At 37.7% G+C, this 23,971-nt stretch overlaps 2 protein-coding genes across 2 annotated transcripts; one reads left to right on the forward strand and one right to left on the reverse strand.

Moving 5' to 3' along the window:
- Window positions 1-4: 4 nt before the first annotated feature.
- LOC108373579 ((E3-independent) E2 ubiquitin-conjugating enzyme) lies at window positions 5-6,761 on the forward strand (the record flags this gene model as incomplete). The annotated part of the gene is made up of 14 exons (XM_017629490.1): window positions 5-241; window positions 544-794; window positions 858-1,071; window positions 1,143-1,392; window positions 1,452-2,095; window positions 2,292-2,440; window positions 2,506-2,932; window positions 2,993-3,082; window positions 3,149-3,366; window positions 3,510-4,044; window positions 4,113-4,843; window positions 4,912-5,249; window positions 5,312-5,587; window positions 5,642-6,761. Coding segments are annotated over 14 exons (4,542 nt in total), but the record flags the coding sequence as incomplete, so codon positions are not given.
- Window positions 6,762-7,328: 567 nt separating this feature from the next.
- LOC108373580 (serine protease easter-like) lies at window positions 7,329-21,055 on the reverse strand. The gene is made up of 4 exons (XM_017629492.1): window positions 20,735-21,055; window positions 13,601-13,788; window positions 13,357-13,522; window positions 7,329-8,197 (listed from the first exon to the last, which is right to left on the reverse strand). The coding sequence occupies exons 1-4, from the start codon at window positions 20,820-20,822 to the stop codon at window positions 7,467-7,469; spliced, it is 1,173 nt and encodes a 390-aa protein (XP_017484981.1). The 5' UTR covers window positions 20,823-21,055; the 3' UTR covers window positions 7,329-7,466.
- Between the last annotated feature and the right edge of the window lie 2,916 nt (window positions 21,056-23,971).

A 23,971-nucleotide genomic window follows, 5' to 3' on the forward strand; every position in this document is an offset into this window, starting at 1 on the left:
AAAAAGTCACCCGCAAGGGCGTGGTGTTAGCCACGGCTCACCTGCGGACAATCAATACTTCTTTGAAGATGAAGTATTTCGTATTGATAAAAAAGGGCGCGTCAAATTCGGACTGATTTATGAAACATCTGAGACATATTCAGGTGATGAGGACGACGATTTTAGCGATGTATTAATGAAGGGTGAAGTGCGGGTAGCATGGTACCCTGAAGGCAAAGAAGAAGTGCAGCCAGAAGCAGCGGTAAGTTGAAGTTTTGCGTACAAAAAGTTGCATTAACATATTTATGATTTGAATAAGAAAGACAACAGCGATACTTGTAAATAGGTAATTACTCAATGCACTGTAAGCCTTAAACATTTGCATATTTACATAAATGCCTACCTAAATATGTATATATCAGCCAAATGCACATGCAAATAGTATGTGTATATGCATTAAATTTTTTTTTGTAATATCCTTTGACCGTTACATGACCTCTGATTGTCTTCAACTACTTTGCTTTGACAAAAATATATATAACTACTATATTTTATATAACGAAGATTGCACTAGCTGATCGTACATTAATGCCTGGTGATGTAGTGCGCCGCTTAGTGCCAGGCAAGGATACACAACGTGGGTATTGTCGTGATATTAGTATGCACGCTGATGTGAAAGTTCTGGGTACGAAGTATGTCATAAAAAATGTTATGACCGAAAGGCTACGGTCATTAAACAATTGGCGAGATAGTGCGGTATGTCTAGATTCTTGGGTTGGAAGCACTAAACATGTGGAGGAAAAAGCGGTGCTTAGGTTAATAACTATTCTATAATCTAAATTTGCTATGGTATAATTTTTAGATATTTTATTTATTAGATCAAACACTGGCGCACGCATTGAAATATCGTCACATGACTTTTATGGTTTTTCGGATTACAATTCGCGCAATACCCACGGGATCTATAATCCACATGTGTTCTACCCGGGCAATGCTATAGTAGGACGTTTACCATCTTTAGATAGTGTAAAATTGTTAACACCAAATATACCTATACCCAAAAACAAAAAAGGAAAACCATTAAAAGGAAGAGTTAGTATGAAATTTAAAACTTCCCGTTTTATGATTGATTAAATTTTGTATCAAACCGTATATTTGCGCAGTATACAATCGAATCTATTGAAACTGAGTCGGTATGGGTTCACTGGCAATGTAAAGCTCTCTCTGAGGAAGACAGCATCGACACCAGCCTTCTGGAGCAACCAAATTCCTGTGTTAGCGGCGAAGACTTGAAACGTTTAAAGCGTTTAAACCTATTCGAGTCGTGTATGCTGCAGATAAGTGACCGTAACTACTTAAAATTTTCCAATCTTGATAACTATGTAAAAAAGTCACAGTGGGAAAAAGAGCAAGGTTTGTTGTGTAATTATCCGCTTATTTATTGTTTTATAATAAATTCTACACGTTTTCAGCCAGCAAATTTAAAGTAGCGCTAGCGCAAAGTCAAAAGAACGAAAATCAAGGTGCGATTGTAAATTCGGGCAGTCAAAATATTGCTAGCAATAATAGCTCACACCACAACGAGAAAACAAAAAAGAAATCTAGCTTAATTGAGGCTGATTCAAAAACGACAAAACCCAAAAAGTCTATCTTGAAAACAGAGAAACTTAGCAACGCTAATATTAAAGATAAAGCGAGTGCACATGAAAATCCAGTTGAACATGGTGCTTCAAATATACAAATGAAAAAAACTTCAAAGTCCAGTGTGGAGCCCGAATGGGTAACAGATGACGAAGATGAAGAGGATGATGGCGACGGAGATTACTCCAACGACGATTTCTATGAGGATGGGATCAGCACTACTACCTGTTCAAGCCCTTCACCTATGCACAGTCCGAAACATAGCAAGCGCCACCTCTTAAAGAAGAAAAGTAGAACACCAGCGAAACGTTCAATTTCTTTACTGAATCCAGAATTTCAGCCAAAGGATGGCGATGAGTTAGTTACTGAAGCACTTCTGGTTTACAGCACTGCCACTGTGGTTTGGCAAGATGGCACCGAAGAGGCTGGCGTACCATCTACTCAATTGTACCCCATACATAATTTGGATAATCATGTTTGTGAATCTTAAAATTTATTATGCATGCACATATGTATGTATATGTATTTACATAATTCTATATTTAGGAGTTCTTTCCTGGTGATTTCGTTGTTNTTGTACCCCATACATAATTTGGATAATCATGTTTGTGAATCTTAAAATTTGTTATGCATGCACATATGTATATATATTTACATAATTCTATATTTAGGAGTTCTTTCCTGGTGATTTCGTTGTATCCGGGAAAGAGGATAGTGATATGACGTATCGTGATTATGGTGTTATACAAAAGGTTGATCACTTAGGTCGCACAGCGGTTGTAAAGTGGTTTACGACTTATACATCAGCCGATGAACCGAGGTTGGTGGTATTCAAAAGTTTTGTTCATACATTAGCTAGCGGTATTCATTTGAACTTTTTTTTAGACCCACTTACAATGGCGAATCCGAAGTAAGTGTTTACGATTTAAAAGATCATCCGGATTTTCAATACCGACCTGGCACTATGGTTATACGCGTCGCAAACTTTGTTGGAGAAGACACAACCTGCACCGCCGGTCAAATTATAGATAATTACATTGATGGTCGAGCAAAGGTATGGTGGGTGGATGGACACATAAGCATGTGCTGGCCACAAGATTTGTTCGAAGTTGGTCAATACAATCACGCTGACTGGGGACATGAATCTGAGGATTCGTGGGAAACCGAGTCGGAAAATAGCGAATTGGGTGGCAGTACACCCATGATGGCGCTGGAAGAATCGCACATTATAACGAACATTGAGCGCACGCGTGTTGCTATTGCGCGTTTAGAAGAAATTTTTAATATGAGTCCAAATTTACAGAATGCCGATGTAGGTATTTTTTTAGTTTAACTTTAAATAAAGTAATCATATTTTGTTTTGTATATTAAGGTGATGCGTAATTTGCTGAACGTTTATAAAGGTTGTCGTTACTTAGATCGTTTACTGAGCACCGACTTTTTTCATGAAGATAACTTCATGGTAATTCATACAGTACATCTAAAGTAAAATTATGAAAATTTGATAATATATTTTTATCTATAAAAGGGTCTAATTGAGCGCGTTAGAAAAGGTGGAAATCAATCGTTTGCAGAACGAGCACAGGATCGAAAAAATCGCCTATTTAGTTATGTGCAAGCCACCTCACCAAACGCAAAACAAACTAATACCCAATCATCGGCAAATGTTGTACATGTTCATCAACATCAACAGTCGCATTATCAAGCAGTTGCTTCATTGGATAGTGCACAAAAGACGCTTTCAAGNTTAGTTATGTGCAAGCCACCTCACCAAACGCAAAACAAACTAATACCCAACCATCGGCAAATGTTGTACACGTTCATCAACATCAACAGTCGCATTATCAAGCAGTTGTTTCATTGGATAGTGCACAAAAGACGCTTCCAAACGAGGCATCTGCTATCATTGGCAGCACAAGCATTAGTGGCAATACCAGCGCAACGACGACCAACACATCCAAAGAATATGCACCAAAAATTCTTTTCAACATCTCGTCGACGCCTTTCAAGTCGCATTCATCAGCTGTTAATGTTCATGGGACAAGTACTGGTTCCTCAACCAATGCCAGTCACTCTATGATAATGCCTGTGCTCAGATTAAAGTCTGCTACATCGGTTGCTACTGCAACTTTAGCGGCATCCGCACACAATACTCCGGAAAAACCTGGGACTAAGCAGTTAACATCAAATGGAGCTGCAACGGTGGCTGCTCTTGGTTCCGACGAAGTGGCGGAAACTGTTAACCATAGCATAAAAGCGGACAGTAGTACAATAGCAGCAGCGGTATTGACGCGTGGTGGCAACACATTGGCGCTACAACAAAACATTGCCGAGAATAATCAACTGCTAAATTCTGCAATGTTGAACATTGAAAAGGCATTTGAAAAAACTTGTCAACTTAAATCAACGAAAGGGACCTCGCAGGTAAAAACATGAATACTTAGCACTTAATATTTTTCATCTTATTACAGCACATTATCTACTAATTTAAGGATGACTCTGGTAATTATTCCCGTAATGAGAATTGTGATGGCAGTTCAACCAGTTATGCCAGCTACTCGGATCTTACATATGCTGACGCGAATGGGTCAATAGTGAAAGTTATTGATGATCAAAAGTCGATATCTTGTAGCAGCATCGAATTTAATGAAGATGCTGCACCTGAAATGGACTGTGTGCGCCTATGTGCGCTGCTAAAAGAACAGTTAGTTAAATGCATACAAAATATTCGCGAGAAATACTACAAAGGCGACAATTTCAATTTGAGCGAAGTTTTCACTTTCGATGGCGCAGAGGAATCGTCGCATGTAGAAGTAATGGAATTGGGCAAGGAAAAATCAACTAAGTGCATCGAAGAAGATAGTATAAATATGAGAGACGAGCAACCGCTAGACTTATCAAAATCGAATGCAACGAAGTGCAATGAAGAAGATAGTATAAATATGAGGGAGGAGCAACCACTAGACTTGTCGAAATCGAATGCAACCATTGAAACTATAGATACTGCAATAGAATCGCACTCGTCCGTCGTCAGTTCACCGGTTGAACTAAGTTTCGATATCAATGTGACATCAGAATGTTTCCAAGTTTTGCCCCAAGCACCGTCCACACATAAATTTCAATTGACAATTTTCCACCCTAATAATACTCAGCAATATTATAAAGCAGTACAACGCGAACACCGTATGTTAAAGAATTCGCTGCCCTCCGGCGTATGGGTTAAGTAAGTCGGATATTGAATTATTATTGATAGCTATCAAGATTTTAAACTTTTACGTGCACTGTTCATAGAGTTTTTGAAGATAGAATGGACCTTCTGAGCGTCATGATAGAGGGACCGGAAAATACTCCTTATGAAGATGGTTTGTTCTTCTTCGATATTCAACTTGGCCGGGAATATCCAAAAAGGCCACCATTGTGCCATTACATCAGTTATTGTTCAGATCGCTTAAACCCTAATCTATACGAAGACGGAAAAGTTTGTGTATCTTTGCTGGGCACATGGCCTGGACGCGATTCAGAAGTATGGACTCCTAATAGCACCCTACTACAAGTGATTGTGTCCATACAAGGCTTGATACTGGTACCTGAACCATATTTCAACGAGGCTGGTTATGAGAAACAAAAAGGTAGCGACAGTTTTTGATCAAAGTGTGAACAATGCATGTAAATATTCTCTCTTTCAATGTAGGCTCACAACAAGGTAGCGAAAACTCACGCATGTATAATGAAATGGTTGTTATCAAAATGGTACAGTCGTCTACGAAACTTTTGCAACAGCCACCAAAACTATTTCGCCGTGAGGTCTATGAACATTGGAAACAATTTGGTTTTCAAATGTATGAGCGCATTAAAGGCTGGATGGAATTATCTAAATTAGCGGCAAATAAACAAAACGATGAGGCTACTACAAACTGTGCATCTGAGAAAGAGCTGCATGAGCCTAAGCAATCGAATTTGACTACCGGTAAGCAAACGTTCGGCCTTCAATATATATTTATTACCTTATTATGTTTTTCAGAGATCTCTGAAACCATTGAAGTTGCACACGCGCCTCCCGATTTTCCACTTGTACCTGCTAGCCGTGGCTTCTGTTTAACATTAGCAGGCCTCTTAGACACATTTAAATCGAAATTATTAGCATTAAATGCAGAACGTAAGATTTCAGTGGGGAAAGATGATGCGGAGCATGGAGAAGCATAGAAAAACCACACTTATGAGTGGCATGCGCTTTTTGTAAAATGGAAAATGTATCAAGTTCTTTAATTAATTATATTTTAGTAAGTTTTGCCTATTGAATTGTGCTTGCTGATTGCTCGCAATATTCACTGTAAGGAAATGCACAGATGTGCTATTGTTACATTTTCGTTTAGGCGTTGCCACTTCATATCCGCACATATATACGAGCTCTAATAATTTTTTTTGTGGAAAGTATTAAATGACTAATTTATTTAATTCAGATTCTCACACACTCTTACATGTGCATGTCTATGTGAGTTTGTCTAAATTATAAGAAGTAATACTCAATCAAAAGCGAATTCGATGATATTGTTCACAAGTTTTTGAAAAATTAGAATCTCGACTAAAGCTATACTTAAACAATTATATGCATGAGTAGAAATAAAATAAAAAGAATATAAGCAATTAAAAATAAAATATATCGGCTAAGGGAATATTAAAATTTGAGCAATTAAACAGAAAAAAATTATGCTATAAAATTTAGAAAGTAATTAGTAGTCGCACTTTTAGTCGAGATGTAACTCAAAATAAAATACACAAAATGGGCTGTAATCATTAGTAGGTGATGCACTGTTTTGCGAAATTTCTAAGTAAATTATTAAACGTCGGTTCGAGTTTTAATTTTTGCTGAATCATAGGTTTAAAAATTTGGTATTCCTTGATCAGTTGTATGTGCGTCTCAATTTAGGCTTTGTTGCTTGTTTTCGTTTTAATAAATTAATTATTTAGAATATTAATATTGCACATGTATGCGTGACTGCATAGTATTATACAACATAAATATTAATGTTTTTCAAAACGCAGTTCAAGTATATAAACATTTTAAAATTTCCAAATATTTTAAAATTAAAACATTCGGTACTTCTTATCGCTGCTGTTAGAATGCCCCACGCTTCGATTTTCGGCGATNCTTGGCCAGATATAAATCTGGGTCGTTCCGGTTACGTAGACCCGACTGTCGTGGGTCTTCTTATCGCTGCTGTTAGAATGCCCCACGCTTCGATTTTCGGCGACTCCTCCCGTCATCTTTTATTGGATATGCTCTACCTTCAGCATTAAAAATCAGTTATAAACATAAATTCATTAAAAAAAAAATATCCCTGATTTTGCCACGATCTAAGTCTAAAATTCAACAAGATTTATCGAAGGTAAATATTTTTAAGCAAGCTAAAAATCGTTTAGCAATTGAATCTATGTATAAATAAAAACATACCAAAGAAAATTGCTTTCTGCAAAATTCGTTAAAAAAAGAAATAAAAAACGTTAAACAGTTCAAGTCGTTATCAATTTGATTTAACCCGAAAAACGAAAAGTATTTCGTAATTATAATGCATATTTAATATATTTATGTCATAACACTAACTAAAGAAAACTTGCTACGCTATTTGTAAAAATTATCTTAAGTAATTAAAAAATAATGGAAAAAACTATTTGAAATTCTCCAGCCACTTCTATTACTTTAACTTGAGCTATGTATAACGTGAAATAAATTCAATATTTTCGTTAAACAATAATTTAGTACTGTTTTAAACTATATAATTAATTTATACAACTATTTACATTTTTCCACTGCACACACTCACACACATCCACCCAGCACACTCAGGTCAGTCCTCCAAATTTTTTACTATCCAATCAATATAGTGCGTTACGCGCGTATAAATGCCCGGCCAAGACTCCAAACCGCATGGCTGCATACCGAATGACACAATGCCGACTACAAAATATGGCGCATCCATATCTCGACCACGCATTGTCAGCGGCGCACCAGAATCACCTTGGCATGTATCCTGCAGCGGTTGCCCACCTGCGCACAATTGCAGCGTTCGATTAACTGGAATATTGATAGCTTCGAATTTCGCCACACACGCATCCGTATGCCAAATTAATAGCGAGATTTTCTTCTTTACTGTGCTGTATGCGCTAACTTCCGTACGGCCCCAACCAGCCACGTCGGCATATTCATTTTCGAATGTCAACTGTCGTAATTCGTTTGTTGTTGGCAGACAGATGGGACGTATCATGTCCGAGTAGCTCACACTCTCTACCAATCGTATCAGTGCAATGTCATAGAATTCGGATTGTGAGTGTGGTATATACTTGTCATGTATGATGATGCGTTCAATCTTTACCTCCACATATGGATCTGCGCACCTGCTATGCCCGTCGGCAGTTTGTATGCAATCGGGATTAGAGCTGATGTTCCATTCGCCGAGGCGTACACTATCGAGTTTCCATGTAGTCGGTATGCTGGGGTTTCTCAGACAGTGTGCTGCACTGAGCACGTATCGACGGTTGATGAGCACGCCGGCGCAGTTAAGTGCTGTGGCGTTGTAAGCTATAGGAAGATAAGAGAAATATGGAATGATGAAAAGATTGTCGGCATGTTTTTAACGCTCAGTTCATCTACTATATAAACTAAAAAAAATGTGCCATTCAGTTAAATAGAATAATCGAATAAATAGTATGCTATCGCTTATTATTATTATTATTATTATTATTATTATTATTATTATTATTGTTATTATTATTATTATTATTATTATTATTATTATTATTATTATTATTAAGAACAGATAGGGATTTCACGTCAGTCAGGTTTACTTATGTAACCGAAAAGACGACGAAATCTACTTATATCTGACCAAGGACTGACAAGCCATTCGCAATTTTTATGAAGTTACAACAACAGTGGACACATAACAACATAGCTGAAGTTCATGTGGACATTAGGAAGGCAGAGACCATCTAAGATATTACCATCACCATCACCGTAGGAATTGAGTTGTTGATACTGCCGTACTTTATGACCTTTTAAACGTGCAGCAAAACCTTTCTCTTGATCCCTCCAAGAGGCCGTCCCATCATATGTCTTCATTTTTCATTCCTAATAGGCGGCATACACCATGCGTCTGACCCGTGAGTCGGTTTGGATATGTTTGTGAAAATAAATATATGTTAGTTACACCGACATGACTCCTGGCATGACTCTGAATGATTCAAGGGGAGTCAACACGTATACAAATGACTCGCGAGTCAGACGCACTGTGTATGTTGCCTATAAAGCATGAAGAGTGACTTATACTACTCTCTCCACGCGGGTCTTCGCCAAGAATTGACATATGGCGAATTATTGGTCTATTTTGGATTTACAAGGTCTAACCTTTCACCTAATACCCTTGATAAGAACTTACAAGATCATATTAAGAAGGCTGATACCGCGGCAGTTGACGCAGATGGCGGGCCACATTTTATCCGACCATATTCTGCACAAGATTTAATACCTTCCTTATCAACTCATTATTGTCGTAGTTGGCTGGCCGTCGGCGATATTACCTCTTCATAGTCGGGTGGTGGGTAATGAATTCCGTCATCAATGACAGGGCTCGGATTCACTATGAGTACGTTCTAGACATCAGTCGCCAGGTCGCCGTAGTTGTGTTCGCACTTGCATATTTCCGCCAGTCAGAAAATACGTCTCTCTTTCCTCTTCAGATCTCTCTCTATTGGTACCATATAGGGCGCGTTGCACACGATCTCGAAAGGGCTCATTTTTTCTCTGCAGTTGCTTGACATTTCACATCGTATCAGTTCTTTTTTCGGGCCCGTTTAAATCTGACCTCTTCTTCGGCGCAGGTACGTGATGACTGGGAAATGTGATTTCATTGCTCACATAAGCCGGTTTGTTGAAGAATGCTAACAGAGAACAGGTGTGAGAGTCGATTGCCGAATATGCCATCCAGCTACAGTGGGTAGTTTTTCGACCGAATGCACGTTTATATAGTGAGCCGCTTGCTCTAAAGGTGAATAGACACTGCAGACTTCAGTGCACAGTACAACAACAGCACTTAACGTCATAAACACTCAGATAACACGTGGCCTTAACCGCAACCGTCCCTGTAAGAGGACTATTCTAGTAGCGTTGGACCTGTCAAAGGCGTTTGGCACCGTCAGCCACTCCACACTACTAGAAGATATAGAGGCCTCCTCTCCCACAGAGGCTCAAACGGTGGTCGGCGAATTATCTGAGTGGTCGACACTCGTCGGTAATGTTCAGAAAAATAAAACAGGGGGTTTGTGGAACCTGTGATGTCCTTTCCCCACTACTGTTTAACTTTTACATTTCAAAGCTCCCTCAACCACTAGAGGGAGTCTCGATTGTCTCTTACGTCGATGATTGCTCGAATTGGGAATGGAATTGATGACTTGTGTTCGAAAGTAATCGGGTATCTCTCCCAGCTTTCTCTATTCTTCACTGCAAGGAGCCTAACCCTCTCCCCTACAAAATCCTCTGCGACCTTGTTTACCACCTGGACGCAGGAGGTCAGGCTACCGGTGGGAATTCACGTCGAAATACTCGAAGTAACATTCGACAGCCTTCTCTGCACACGCACCCGCTATTGTCAACAAAGTACAGAGGCGCAACAAGGTCCCCAAGTCGCTAGCCGACAGTACTTGGGGCAAAGACAAAGAAACGTTGCTGGCAATATACAAGGCTATAAGCCGGGAGTTTTGGGATTACGCAGCACCAGTGTGGTCACCGGGGACTAGGAGGACGCAGTGGATGAAGCTGTAGACGACGCAGAACACCACCTGCACGATGAGGCGCAAATGCTCTCGATAAAGGAGCATAACACAATACTATTCAAGCAGTTTCTTGTTGGGAGCCACAGACGTGGCCACCCAACAAGACAACTGCTTGCAGAAGAGCCCTCGCCTAGCCACGTCAGGAGACATCTCTACGAACTGACGGACGAAGTCCAGAGGTTCATCAAACAACCTCTGGACCCGTCAGCTTATCGATAGGTCTTGAGCGGTTTTCACAGGGAGTCAGTCCCGAGTTATGTAGACTCCAGACCTGTGAATGCCGTTCTAGGCACACAGCCGCCCAAAAATCGACGAGACGGAGCTCATCTGCCTCGGGAGACAAGAACCACAATAGCGCAACTTCGCTCTGGCTACTGCAGCAGGTTAAACTCATACCAGAGCAGATTAAACGCAGATGTGCCAAATGAGTGTCGGGCATGCGGAGAGACACCTCATGTCTCGAAACATCTCTTCGTATGCCCGTAAAACCAGACAACACTAACGCCTTTGTCCCTGTGGACCGTCCCTATCGAGGCTGCACGCTTCTTATGGCTTGCTTGCTTAAAATCGGACTACGAAGACTAAATAATTCTTTCTTCACCTTCTTCGACCCAGCAAGCTAACAACCTTGTCCCCTACGTTGGCACATTTGTACAACTGGTATACATATGTATGTAAGTACATGCATAAATACATACATAAGTACATATCGCTAGCTTAGAGTGCAAAGTTGCTAAGTCCATTTTTTTTTTTAATTTTACTGGAGAGGGAAAAACTTCTTATGGCAATTTTCTTCAAGCATTTCGTAAAACGCAATACAAATCAGAAGGATTCATTCCTTATTAAAAGATTTCGTATTATTTGGCCTTATCGGATTTTCGGTGCCTTTTTTTGGACTTGGCAAATTTGCCTTTCATTTAATATAAACGATAAAAAGTGCCTTAATCCTTTTCGAAACAATGCTTTTTTAAATTCTCTTGCTGCCTCACTACAAATATGAGTTTTCATTAAAAGTGAACTTGCCAACTTTTCACTCTGCTAACGGTATGTGCATATATATGTACATATATAGGACCTCGCACCTGAGCAAAAAGTCAGAACAAAACCTCTATTTTTTTAATTAATTTGCTATTTTGAACTGAAAATTTAATATACTCACGTCTTTGATACTTTATCAATGCTGACCATGGATAATCGCCCAGTTCTGTATCAACGCCGCCAAAAATCCGTGTATTGAAAGTGAGTCCACAAGCTCCTTTGGAAGGCAGAATTTTGCCCGATTCTTCTTGAGGTTTCTCTGCATTCGGATTATCTAAACAGCAAACCTAAAATAATTAATACATACTGTTAATTTAACAATCTGAGCCTAGATTATAAAATTCGACAACTGCATTAGCACCTACGCGTGTTTTATCCTGTCCCACAGTTGCATTAGTATCAAAGCCACAGTAACTTTGACGAAGGAATTGAATTACTTGTTCGTTTAAATTGTTACTAGTGACTAAGACATAGAGCGTCGGACACTCTGATAAAGGCACGCAATGACCTTTCAATCCGTAAGGTGTATCGCACACACCATAGCTGACGAAAACTGAAAGAAATATATATATAAATATTCAAATTAAAACTGGTAAGATTTACTACAAAAATATTCCCATAGTACGAGGCACGTCTAGAAAGTAAGTTTACTCAATGTACATATGTAGGCTTCACAAAAATTTATTTATGTAGAAAAAAATTGTATGGTATGGTATATTATTTGTGCATATATGCAAGTTATTCCTGATCATAGTCGCCATCGCTCCTTAGCAGACTACTCTATCTTCACCTCCTCTTCCGTTGAAAATCTTTTCCGCCCATGTGAACCTTCAGAGAAGTGAACAGATGGTAAGCTGAAGGCGCCAGATCAGGGGAATGCGAGGTTCGCCTTTGGCTAAGGTTGGATCGCAAGAGATGCTCCTGGATCAAGAGNCTTGAGCGGTTTTCACAGGGAGTCAGTCCCGAGTTATGTAGACTCCAGACCTGTGAATGCCGTTCTAGGCACACAGCCGCCCAAAAATCGACGAGACGGAGCTCATCTGCCTCGGGAGACAAGAACCACAATAGCGCAACTTCGCTCTGGCTACTGCAGCAGGTTAAACTCATACCAGAGCAGATTAAACGCAGATGTGCCAAATGAGTGTCGGGCATGCGGAGAGACACCTCATGTCTCGAAACATCTCTTCGTATGCCCGTAAAACCAGACAACACTAACGCCTTTGTCCCTGTGGACCGTCCCTATCGAGGCTGCACGCTTCTTATGGCTTGCTTGCTTAAAATCGGACTACGAAGACTAAATAATTCTTTCTTCACCTTCTTCGACCCAGCAAGCTAACAACCTTGTCCCCTACGTTGGCACATTTGTACAACTGGTATACATATGTATGTAAGTACATGCATAAATACATACATAAGTACATATCGCTAGCTTAGAGTGCAAAGTTGCTAAGTCCATTTTTTTTTTTAATTTTACTGGAGAGGGAAAAACTTCTTATGGCAATTTTCTTCAAGCATTTCGTAAAACGCAATACAAATCAGAAGGATTCATTCCTTATTAAAAGATTTCGTATTATTTGGCCTTATCGGATTTTCGGTGCCTTTTTTTGGACTTGGCAAATTTGCCTTTCATTTAATATAAACGATAAAAAGTGCCTTAATCCTTTTCGAAACAATGCTTTTTTAAATTCTCTTGCTGCCTCACTACAAATATGAGTTTTCATTAAAAGTGAACTTGCCAACTTTTCACTCTGCTAACGGTATGTGCATATATATGTACATATATAGGACCTCGCACCTGAGCAAAAAGTCAGAACAAAACCTCTATTTTTTTAATTAATTTGCTATTTTGAACTGAAAATTTAATATACTCACGTCTTTGATACTTTATCAATGCTGACCATGGATAATCGCCCAGTTCTGTATCAACGCCGCCAAAAATCCGTGTATTGAAAGTGAGTCCACAAGCTCCTTTGGAAGGCAGAATTTTGCCCGATTCTTCTTGAGGTTTCTCTGCATTCGGATTATCTAAACAGCAAACCTAAAATAATTAATACATACTGTTAATTTAACAATCTGAGCCTAGATTATAAAATTCGACAACTGCATTAGCACCTACGCGTGTTTTATCCTGTCCCACAGTTGCATTAGTATCAAAGCCACAGTAACTTTGACGAAGGAATTGAATTACTTGTTCGTTTAAATTGTTACTAGTGACTAAGACATAGAGCGTCGGACACTCTGATAAAGGCACGCAATGACCTTTCAATCCGTAAGGTGTATCGCACACACCATAGCTGACGAAAACTGAAAGAAATATATATATAAATATTCAAATTAAAACTGGTAAGATTTACTACAAAAATATTCCCATAGTACGAGGCACGTCTAGAAAGTAAGTTTACTCAATGTACATATGTAGGCTTCACAAAAATTTATTTATGTAGAAAAAAATTGTATGGTATGGTATATTATTTGTGCATATATGCAAGTTATTCCTGATCATAGTCGCCATCGCTCCTTAGCAGACTACTCTATCTTCACCTCCTCTTCCGTTGAAAATCTTTTCCGCCCATGTGAACCTTCAGAGAAGTGAACAGATGGTAAGCTGAAGGCGCCAGATCAGGGGAATGCGAGGTTCGCCTTTGGCTAAGGTTGGATCGCAAGAGATGCTCCTGGATCAAGAGTTTTAAACACAGGGAAGGAGTCAGAATACACGGCGGTGTTACCAGCATGTTAAAAAACAGTTGAAACTTCCGGGAGAACCCTAGTAATCGTACTTTCCGGATGTGTCTCGTATATAAAACAAAAATCTTTTTAATGGGCCGGTTTTACCGTCCGGGTCGCTCGGAGAGCTAGGGTTCTGGGTCTTTTGGCTTCCACAGGGCTTGAGCTGAACTGCAATTTTCCGTTTTTTTTTAATCTTATCTTTTTTTGGCGCTGTAACCGCCTAACCAATTTTGGTCGAATTCAATAAAGCATGCCAACCGTTTCTCTTCTATGCCAAGAATCTTTCCAACGCAGAGCAGGTCTCCGTCTTCTTCTGGTACCACCAGCGGGATCCACGTTGAATATTTACTGGGCTGGAGCATTTTGTCGATTCTTACGATATTACAGAACCAGTATTTTAATCAGGGCGTTTTATCAAAAATAATTATTTGTATTCATTATTTTAACGTATTCAAATTTGCGATCAATAACAATAATAAATTACTGTATTTTATTGAATTGTTCAGAGATACATATGAATTATATTTAGTTTTATTTATTTACTCTGAACTAATTATTTATTTCTTCGATCAGAAAAAATCATTAGGGCTGTTCAAGATCTTGTGCATATGCTTTTGCATTTGCATATTCGGTGCATTTTTCGAGTGTTTTTTTTTCGCTCGGAAATAATTTTCTTTTGTGAGTTGTTATTTTTTAGGAAAAATAATTACTATTTTATGACTTTGGTGAAGAAAAATTATGATCTTTTGAGTTTTACTTTCTTCATAAAAAATAATGGTTATTTGTTAAGTTTTATTTATTTGATCGAATTTCCTGACCGTTTTTTATCTCACAGAAATAAAAATTGTATATGTTTGGTATTTTTTTGGGAATTCGAAAAACTCAAACTCTACACCGCTTTTCAAATACTTGTTTTGTAGCACCCTCCAACATATCCACTCAACACTTTTAACTAGTTTAGCAAAAAATATTTACCACTAGAAACTTGTTAGAAAAGGGGTGTGGCGTTTTAAATTTCTCGATCTGCCACAACAAGAAATAGAAATCCCAAATTAATTTTTATTATAGAGAAAAACAACGCTCATGGAATAAGTTTTATTTGCGTTCTCGAAGTACTAAAAGACTTTGAACGGTGCACGAATTTCACGGTTTGGAAAGCTGTCCCATAGGAAAACCGGTTTTCACCATGCAATCCGTGCACCGTTCAAGTGCTTTGCACTTCGAGAATACTCCTATGATTTTTGATGAAAAAATGAAAATAAAAAATAACAATTGTTATAGATATCGCTAAAAAAAAATTAAACCGTAACAGCTTCATATATGTAGGTCATTAAAAAATTAATACATCCATACACTCGAGACTGTTCTGCGATATTTGGAAGCTCTTAATTTTTTTCATTGAAAATTTGAAACTATTGAATTTTAATCCTATGTCTATGTTGTTGTAAGGCTCCATTCTCTGCGTTATTCTTCGACACATATGCCCGTAAATCTTCCGGAGCTTCTTATAAAGAGTGGGGCTTTATAAGTCGAGAGAAGACTTTACTTCTCCGTTGCCTATTCGGTTCACATTATCACTTGTTGACAAGCGTGATTCTGGGTTGTATTTCGAGGCCGAAAATATTATCGGTGTTAATGCCCCAATTAAACGGAGTCCTCAACTTATTCGAAACTATAGCTGTCAACAGTGACGTGACTGCCGAGGGGCCGATTCTTGATTCAGTGCTTGTCCTCGTTTGCCACCAAACTTAATAGTCTTGCTTCCATATCCAACTTGAAGTTATGCGCTCTTATAGAAACTGTAAAAGAGCGCTTAAGTTATGCATCTAGTATTATCTTTTACAGCATCAGATTAATGAAGTCCCATGATACGGACCGACCCTGGCTGAAACCTCGTTTGATATTGAATGGATCTGTGAAGTTCTTCACAATTCTGACGGAGCTAGTGATATTGTGCAGCATCATCTATCAAAGATAATGCGGCTTATAGGCAACTCCTTTTCGTGCCAGCGAAGGCGGCTTTTAAACAGACAAGGACATGAAGATTGTCATTGCTCTTCTCGCGGATCTTTTACAAGATTTGATGTATTGTGAATACCTTGAATACGGTAGATTTACCATGTTTAAAGCGGCACTGATAAGGCTCAGTCACTTCTTTGGGCTTTAGCCATTCGCACAATACGCTACATAAGAAGATATATGGAAATTTGTGGCTTTTGTAGAACCAATTTTATCAATTCTCGCCACCGTATTTGAGTAGCTCCGCTGAGAGGCCTTCAGCTCTAGCAGCTTTGTGGTTTTTCAGCCGTCAAAATTTCCAATCATACCTCGCTTTAGTCGACTATGAATTCTTGGACTGGGAGCTTGGGTTTAACGCCTCCGCAGAGGTCAGTGCTGTTACAATTCCACAGGATGGAAGTAAATATGTTTTGCACATCGGTGACTAGATCGTCGGACGCGTTTTTATAGGAGTTTACCTTGGTTTTGAAACCTTTCGTAAGCCGCCTAACTTTCTGCTAAAATTTTCGGTCGTTTTTCCTGTCGGTCCCCATTTTAAAATGTTTACACTCACGTATTTCAGCCTCTCTCCTTTCTTTATAAAAAATATGTCACGCTTCCCCTTTCAGCTCCCTATATCGATCACACATTTTTCGTGTTGAGCTCCATCACAGCGTGGCCCTGTAGACTGTATCTGTTTTCTCTGCAGCGGCGTGACATTTCTCATTGCCCCAGTTGTTCTTTCGGGTTCGCTGAGACTGCCTACTTGGCTACGGTACTTAATGAGCGGATAATGTGGTTTCACTGCTGGGACATGTGGGTTTGTTGAAGAGTGCTCTCAGAAACCGCCGGTTGTTATTGCGTTGAGCCTCTTGTTTTGTTGAACTCAATGATGATAAAGAAGTTTTGCCTCATTATCGTCCCTGTATTATTATTGGCAGAAAACCCTGCAAAAACGGTCATACAAACTGCAAATATTGGAAGGTCTCTCCATCACTGTTTCACTTACTAAACCGCTGTTCTAGAGTCACTTCTAGGACACAAGAGAGCTGCAAATACGACTCACGACACGGCTCAATGATGAAGAACAGAGCAGGTGCCGGTATTTATGGACCTGCTACCAAACTTGCAATTCCTATGGGCAGATGACCCACAACGCTCCAGGCTGAAGTATGTATGTATGTATTAGCAAAGTATTAACTTGTGCCAAGTTCTTTAAAACGATTTAGAGGCCGCCTTGCCAGTTCTCTTTTCAGATAGCCAATCAGCCAACCGGGTACTCTCTTTCATAAATATTATGATAATAGCGACATAATATTTATTCAAACAAATTAATTGATAAATCTCATACGAATCACTAGAGTAAACAAGTTAAATGCACAAGTAAACAAGTTGAACACTTGTGTACATACATCCATACATAAATACATATAAGATGCCACATAACATGTATGTATGTACACACAGTATACAGTAAACCAGCCATTGACAATATCCCAGCAAACATTTGGAGTCATAAATGAGTCTTTAAGGAGTTCTATTTCGGAGCTATTACGCTCATAATGAGCTCATTTAAGAGTCCGATATGAGTGTGTTTCCCTTCCTACGAATGTCGACTTATATGAGCTTAAATTCATACATCAAATGAGCCTCAATATGAGTCATATTGGACTCTTATTGGCCTCATATACGGCTCATTTTGGACTCTTTTAAAACAAGTTTTGGCCTCATATATGACTCTTTTTGAGACCCTTATCGGCCTCATAAATTGCTACATTCAGACTCTTATTTTAGATTGCTCTTTGAGTCTTATTCAACTCACTATATTTGCAAAGGCATTCCGCAAAAAGTCCTTGCAAATAACATACATACATACTTACATGCATATACACATTCCAACATGCATTCAATAGCAGCAGCTGAAGCTAAATTTTGTTCATTTTTTGTTTTCTAATTATTTTCAATTTCTGTATAAACAAGTTTAGATATAAATTTCAAATCTTTATTGTTTTTATATTGGCACAAGGTGCTGGCTCATAACTTGGCTCATATATGAATCCTAAAAGATTCATATAAGAGTAAAAAATTTTTTGTTTTTGAAACTCATATTTCTTACCTACCTAGGACACCTTTCGGACTCATATATTCTGAACGCTCAGAATATGTTTGCGGGGATGCTTATTTGAAAATTAATACATGAAATATTGTGCATGTATAGGATTCTTTTGTCATTAACCCATAGGCAATGACTGGTGCAAAAGTACACACAAATGTTTGTTGATATATTTGAAATGTAAATTTTGACAGCGAAATTCGTAAAAAATATAATAAAACAAAAATATTGTTGATTACTACATGGGAGGTGGTCGTGGTTATTGACAGGTTTCGCAAAAATTTAATACTAACCTAAATTATACCAAAGGCAACTTCGGCACCGACTTTCGTTAAAATATCTACATAAATTTTGTTCGAGTTAGGCTGTTTACAAACAGACACGACTGAACCAATTCATTTCGTCATTCTGAATATTTTGATAAAGATGTATGTAAGAATATGTGTATATACATTTTATACAAATACATACAAATTTGTTCGAACGTCAATATATAACTTTGTGTACATATTTCATTAAAACTTTGGAGGTCTCCACTATAAGAGTTGTATATTTGAAAATTAGAGAGTTCTACCTTTAAGTTAAGTAATACTTGTTTTACCCCCTAATTTATGGGACCATTTTCCAAAGTCAGCCCACCGTTATTCACTCAAAGTTGTATTCGGAACACGATATGTCTTATGTAGGAACTGCATCCGGTTATAATCGATTACGCTGCAAGCCTGATTTGCTTGGAATTTTGTTTTTCTCGTTGTTTTGTTTTATGTTACTTGAAAATAGTTTTCACTATAAGAAAATATTGAAATTCATTTCATTTGGGTTAAAGAAAACGACAACTGTGAAAAAATATCAACCAATACATTCAAATAAATTGTCAAATAAGCATACCCTGCAAACCAAAGTTCCCGAAATCTTAACGAAATTTTAAAGAAACTCGGAAATGTGTTTCGAATTCTGTAATGATTTCTTTACGAATTTTCAAAGAAAATCGTATGAAGGGGTTGACACGAACTCGTAAAGAAATATCTATAGGACTTTTTAACTAAAATTCTAAAAGATTTCTTTAGGAATATTTTGTTAAATTTCTGAATGAAAATTCTAAAGGATTTCTTTAAATATATTTTGTTCAATTTCTAAAGGAAAATTCTAAAAGATGTCTCTAAGAATATTTTTTCAGCATTCTGAAGAAAAGTTAGAATAGATTTCTTAAAGAATATTTTGCCAACCTTCTGAAAGAAATTAAACACGGAAATTTTTGGAAATTAATCGCTACAGTTTATTCGGTTTATATACTATATGAAATGTATGAGAGCGGGATTTCAATTACTATCCGGCTGTTTGCGACGATAGCGACCAAATAATTATAAAATGCTTGTTGCCTATGAGGCAGCTTAATGTTAGCTACAAAAGAATTCAGAATTCAGAATAGTTTTCAAGGTTTAAGGTAAGTAAATGTACAATAAACTGATAAATATAAATTTTAAGCGTTCAAAAGGTAAGTATTTAAAATTGTAGTAAAAGCTAACTATTTCATGGTATAAAGAAGGTAAATACAACATGTTTAAGGTTGATATTTGCTTTGAATGTAAAAATTAGAAAAAAAGTTAAATTTAATAAATTTATAATTCTATTAAGTTTGGACTCATGTCCTCGACAATTCCGTGAAGGTCCTTTGTAGAGTTGAAAAATCCTTTAATGATAGCTTCAGTGTTGTCCAGCTTAGCATTCCCATCTGCAGGCACACAGGAGTCTGTGAACAAAGTAATCTTATTTAGCTGCATACATATTACGCGTAGGTACGCTAAAATTACGCAAAAACAGGCCGAGACACGTAAACTAAATTTTTAACCGACTTAAAAAAAAAATGAGAAGGTTATCAATTCCCCAATAATCGCAATATCAAACTTACCTTGTTGGCTTGTTCTTATTTTTTTAATTTTCGGTTCTTATAAATAAACGCGTTTATAGCACAAAACCGCAAAAAGATGTATATTTTTTTTGGGCGTCAGAATTTGTTTATATTTTCAATGTCGATTGTGACATTATTATAATTACGTTATTGATTTTATTTCGAAATTTCCTAAAAGAATCGAAGTGTGCACAGTACATTTCATCTTAGAAAATTCGGCAAAAAATCGGAAAGAAAATATTGGAATCTTTACGATTTTCTTCCGCACTTTCTCAAAACAATCGAAGTATGCACAGTTTATTTCATTTTAGAAAATTCGGCAAAAAATCGGAGGAGATCTTTACGAATTCTTTAAAATTTCTCTACAATTCAGAATACTCTGTAAAAATGGTTTGCAGGGTATTTACATTTTTTGTTTTGCCTATCTGGATTACTGTATACTGTGTATGTACATATGTATAGCGAACATCTTTGCTAATGATATTGTCGAACTGGATACCTACCAGCATTTATGGCAAATACGTAAAGAGCAACGCAGATGCCAATACTCAGCTTGATAAGCCTAAACATTGGCACTACGGGGAAAAACATTTTTTCCTTATTTCACTTATGTAAAGCCTCACACTTTTACACAAAACTGTTTATATGTCTGATTCCGATAATAAGTTTATTATAAATACATCTCATTAAATTTTATTGAATATTTTTGTAAGCCAATCACAGTTTCCGCAAATAATTGCCGACGCGTTTTAAAAGCGCTACCATACAACCTCCACCTCCAAACGCCAACCGAGTCAGACTGAGGTACGCACTCAGAGCCTAAGCTCGACGAGCTTAAGTGTGGCTTTGGGATTTTATTTAGCTTTGAGTTTTGATACATATGGACATATGTATATTTATAAGTACGCTTGTGTGTATGCAGCTTGAGAAGTTTGTTCTTTTCGGCCCTTTCACTGCGCCGTGTGAACGTAAATTTTACATACATATGTATGTATGTAAACACTAATATTGATAGCGTAATCCTGTTTTATTCTTGTTTAGTTAGAAATCTAAACGTACATAAATATGTACACATATTCTTAAACAAATTATTATTGATAAGATTGGAGGGGTGCAATTTCCTTGGGGTGTATATTTGTAAGCATATGTATATACATATGTACATACATATGTAACTAAACACACAAACATTCATTGAATTGTATTGCGAAGCATTGCTTTTCTCCCAATCAAACTGAATTTATAGTTTTTTAATTCAACTTTAGCCTTTTGAGATAATCATGATTATATGATATTATATATATTTTTTCTATTAATTTTGATACCATGAAAATGATAACAAACACCCACAAGTATTATATCTGTTACCATAAGCAATATTCCCTTAAGCCAAAAATTATGTACATACATACATACATTAGACTGATTCTAAAAAATCGACAGTCTTTTTTTTCCGAATCTCCTGTGAATTATTTTCGGGACAGTGAAACGATTGTTTCAATTTTGAAATTTCGTAACTCGTTTTTAAGTCAACGTATCTGAATGAACGATATATATTTTTACCATCTCATAAGCTGGTAACAAAGTATTGCCCCGTGAAATATGCAATGCCAGAATTTGCCCAACTCTTCATAGCTGAATTGCTGAATATTTTAACTGCATTACCAACGTACCCAGAATCGCGGTGACAAGAACTGGTAACATTTTTTGGTAATAAAATTTTCCGGTTACAAAATCTTCGGTAACATGCAGAATAGACCTGTTAATAGGAAACAGCTTCTTATTTGAATTTAGTATCAATATTTCCTCGATGATACCACCAACACGCTTTCCATCAAATTAAAATATGGCTGTCAAGCCATAAGCTCTGACATATATTTCCGTCCGTTGGTAATATATTTTGTGACATGATTATCACGACATCAGTGTTTTCCTGTGGAGACAGGACCTTAGGCAACGATTTGACGGATTTGGTCATTGTATGCGACAATACACCCCGCCATGCTGGAATAGAGTATGTTTGTAATAACGGATCAGCTACTCATTTACGTTTAGGACCACATTTCCCGATGCTAAATCCGATGGCAAATACATACATACATATATGGTCAAAAGTAAAATCGTACTTCCTACTATAAATGAATGAGGAGTAATTGAAAAGCGTTTGCAATACATTTTTGGAAAAAGTCAGGCGAAAGATCCAGTTGCTACAGCAGATTGTGCTCGCGCCATACAGTGCTCATCTTTTTTTCTTTCGGATGTTTTGGCGTTGCGTGACATGCCAGTTGGGATGTAATTCCAAGTTTGAGTTCCTAGCATGCTCAGACCTTTCTACGGGAAGGCTAAGGCTGGCATCACCGCTATCCACCAAATGGACCGCGTTTAGCCACACACCTCGACGGAAAAGAAAAACTAGGCGTTCAAGCAACTCATTTATCAAATCGGTATCAAAATCATGCTAGACGATTTCAATACCAGAGTAGGCCTCTACGACGAAACATCCCATAACCGACTGATACTGATCGACTTCACAGCAGCTGTAGACGCTTACAGGGCATTGGATATAGAGAGTTGAATAGGGCAGCGAGACGTTTTCGCCATAATAAAAAAAGGGCAAGGCTGAAATACGTTAGTGCAAAGAGCTTGAAATGCTGGTCGACAGGAAAGATGGCCGAAGTATGTGAATAGTAATCCGCTGAGCTATTCAAGCAAAGCATCAATTCTTATACTGAATATGGCCAGACGAACGCCAACAAAAATTGGTGTTGTTATCCGCACTGGAAGAACAAAGTCAGACGGCACCGTTTCCTTTACTTTTAAAGGAGTTATGATTTCGATGTCTTCCAAAGTCTTTAAGAGTATTCTGTATGCAAAGCTTTATAAAGAGGTGTTACAATGTTCACTTTTTTTGAGGTCTTGGCTAGCTTCATGGCGAGCGAGATCAAATCTTCTTTTTAACCGACTTCCAAAAAAGGATAATTTTGAACCACGTGAACCGATTTCGATAATTCTTTTTGCATCATGAAAGGTAGTATCTCAGAGGTGGTCCCATACTAATATCGTTTAGATCTGATCATTGGATCATGAAATATATATATATATATATTTTTTTAAGTCGGTTTCGGCTCGACCCTATTAAGCTGGCATTTCAGGGTACTATTTTATATATATATAAGGGAAATTTGAAGGTTAGGGGGGGCTCGAGCACCCCCCTGCCCCTATCTGGCTACGCCCATGGATACGGGTTACTTGATAGCCAGCAATCTGACTATATGTCGAGTTGTCCTCAGATCAGGACTGGGCAGAGAGCCTTTTATGAGCAGACAGAATCAGCCTAGAGTAGACTACACATGTAGGTAAATATGTATGTATGTGTAATCCTTTTTAAACGACGCATCCTTCACCCACTAACATTCGAGATTTTGGTACGTGGGCAAAAGCGGAGTAGAGTTAGATTCGCAAAGACATCAAGGAGTCTGGAACATTGTATTCGAAACGCTATATGTTGGTGTAGTTTTTCCTCAGAGCATAATAAATATTGTCTTGGCCTAACTTTCTTTATTATGGAGGTGAAGAATTACTTAACTCCTTCTTGTAGACTTAATGATATTCAAAGCTATTTGTTTTTCTTATTGCTATTTTATTTCTCCATACTACATTTTATTATTATAAGATGATTTTTTCCAGAAATATTATTTTAGTACAAACATAACATATTTATATATTATAGGTATATTTTA

This window comes from Rhagoletis zephyria, unplaced genomic scaffold (assembly GCF_001687245.7).
Source record: "Rhagoletis zephyria isolate East Lansing unplaced genomic scaffold, Rhagoletis_zephyria_1.1 Rzeph_scaffold_06828, whole genome shotgun sequence".
In the NCBI taxonomy this organism is placed as follows: Eukaryota; Metazoa; Arthropoda; class Insecta; order Diptera; family Tephritidae; genus Rhagoletis; species Rhagoletis zephyria.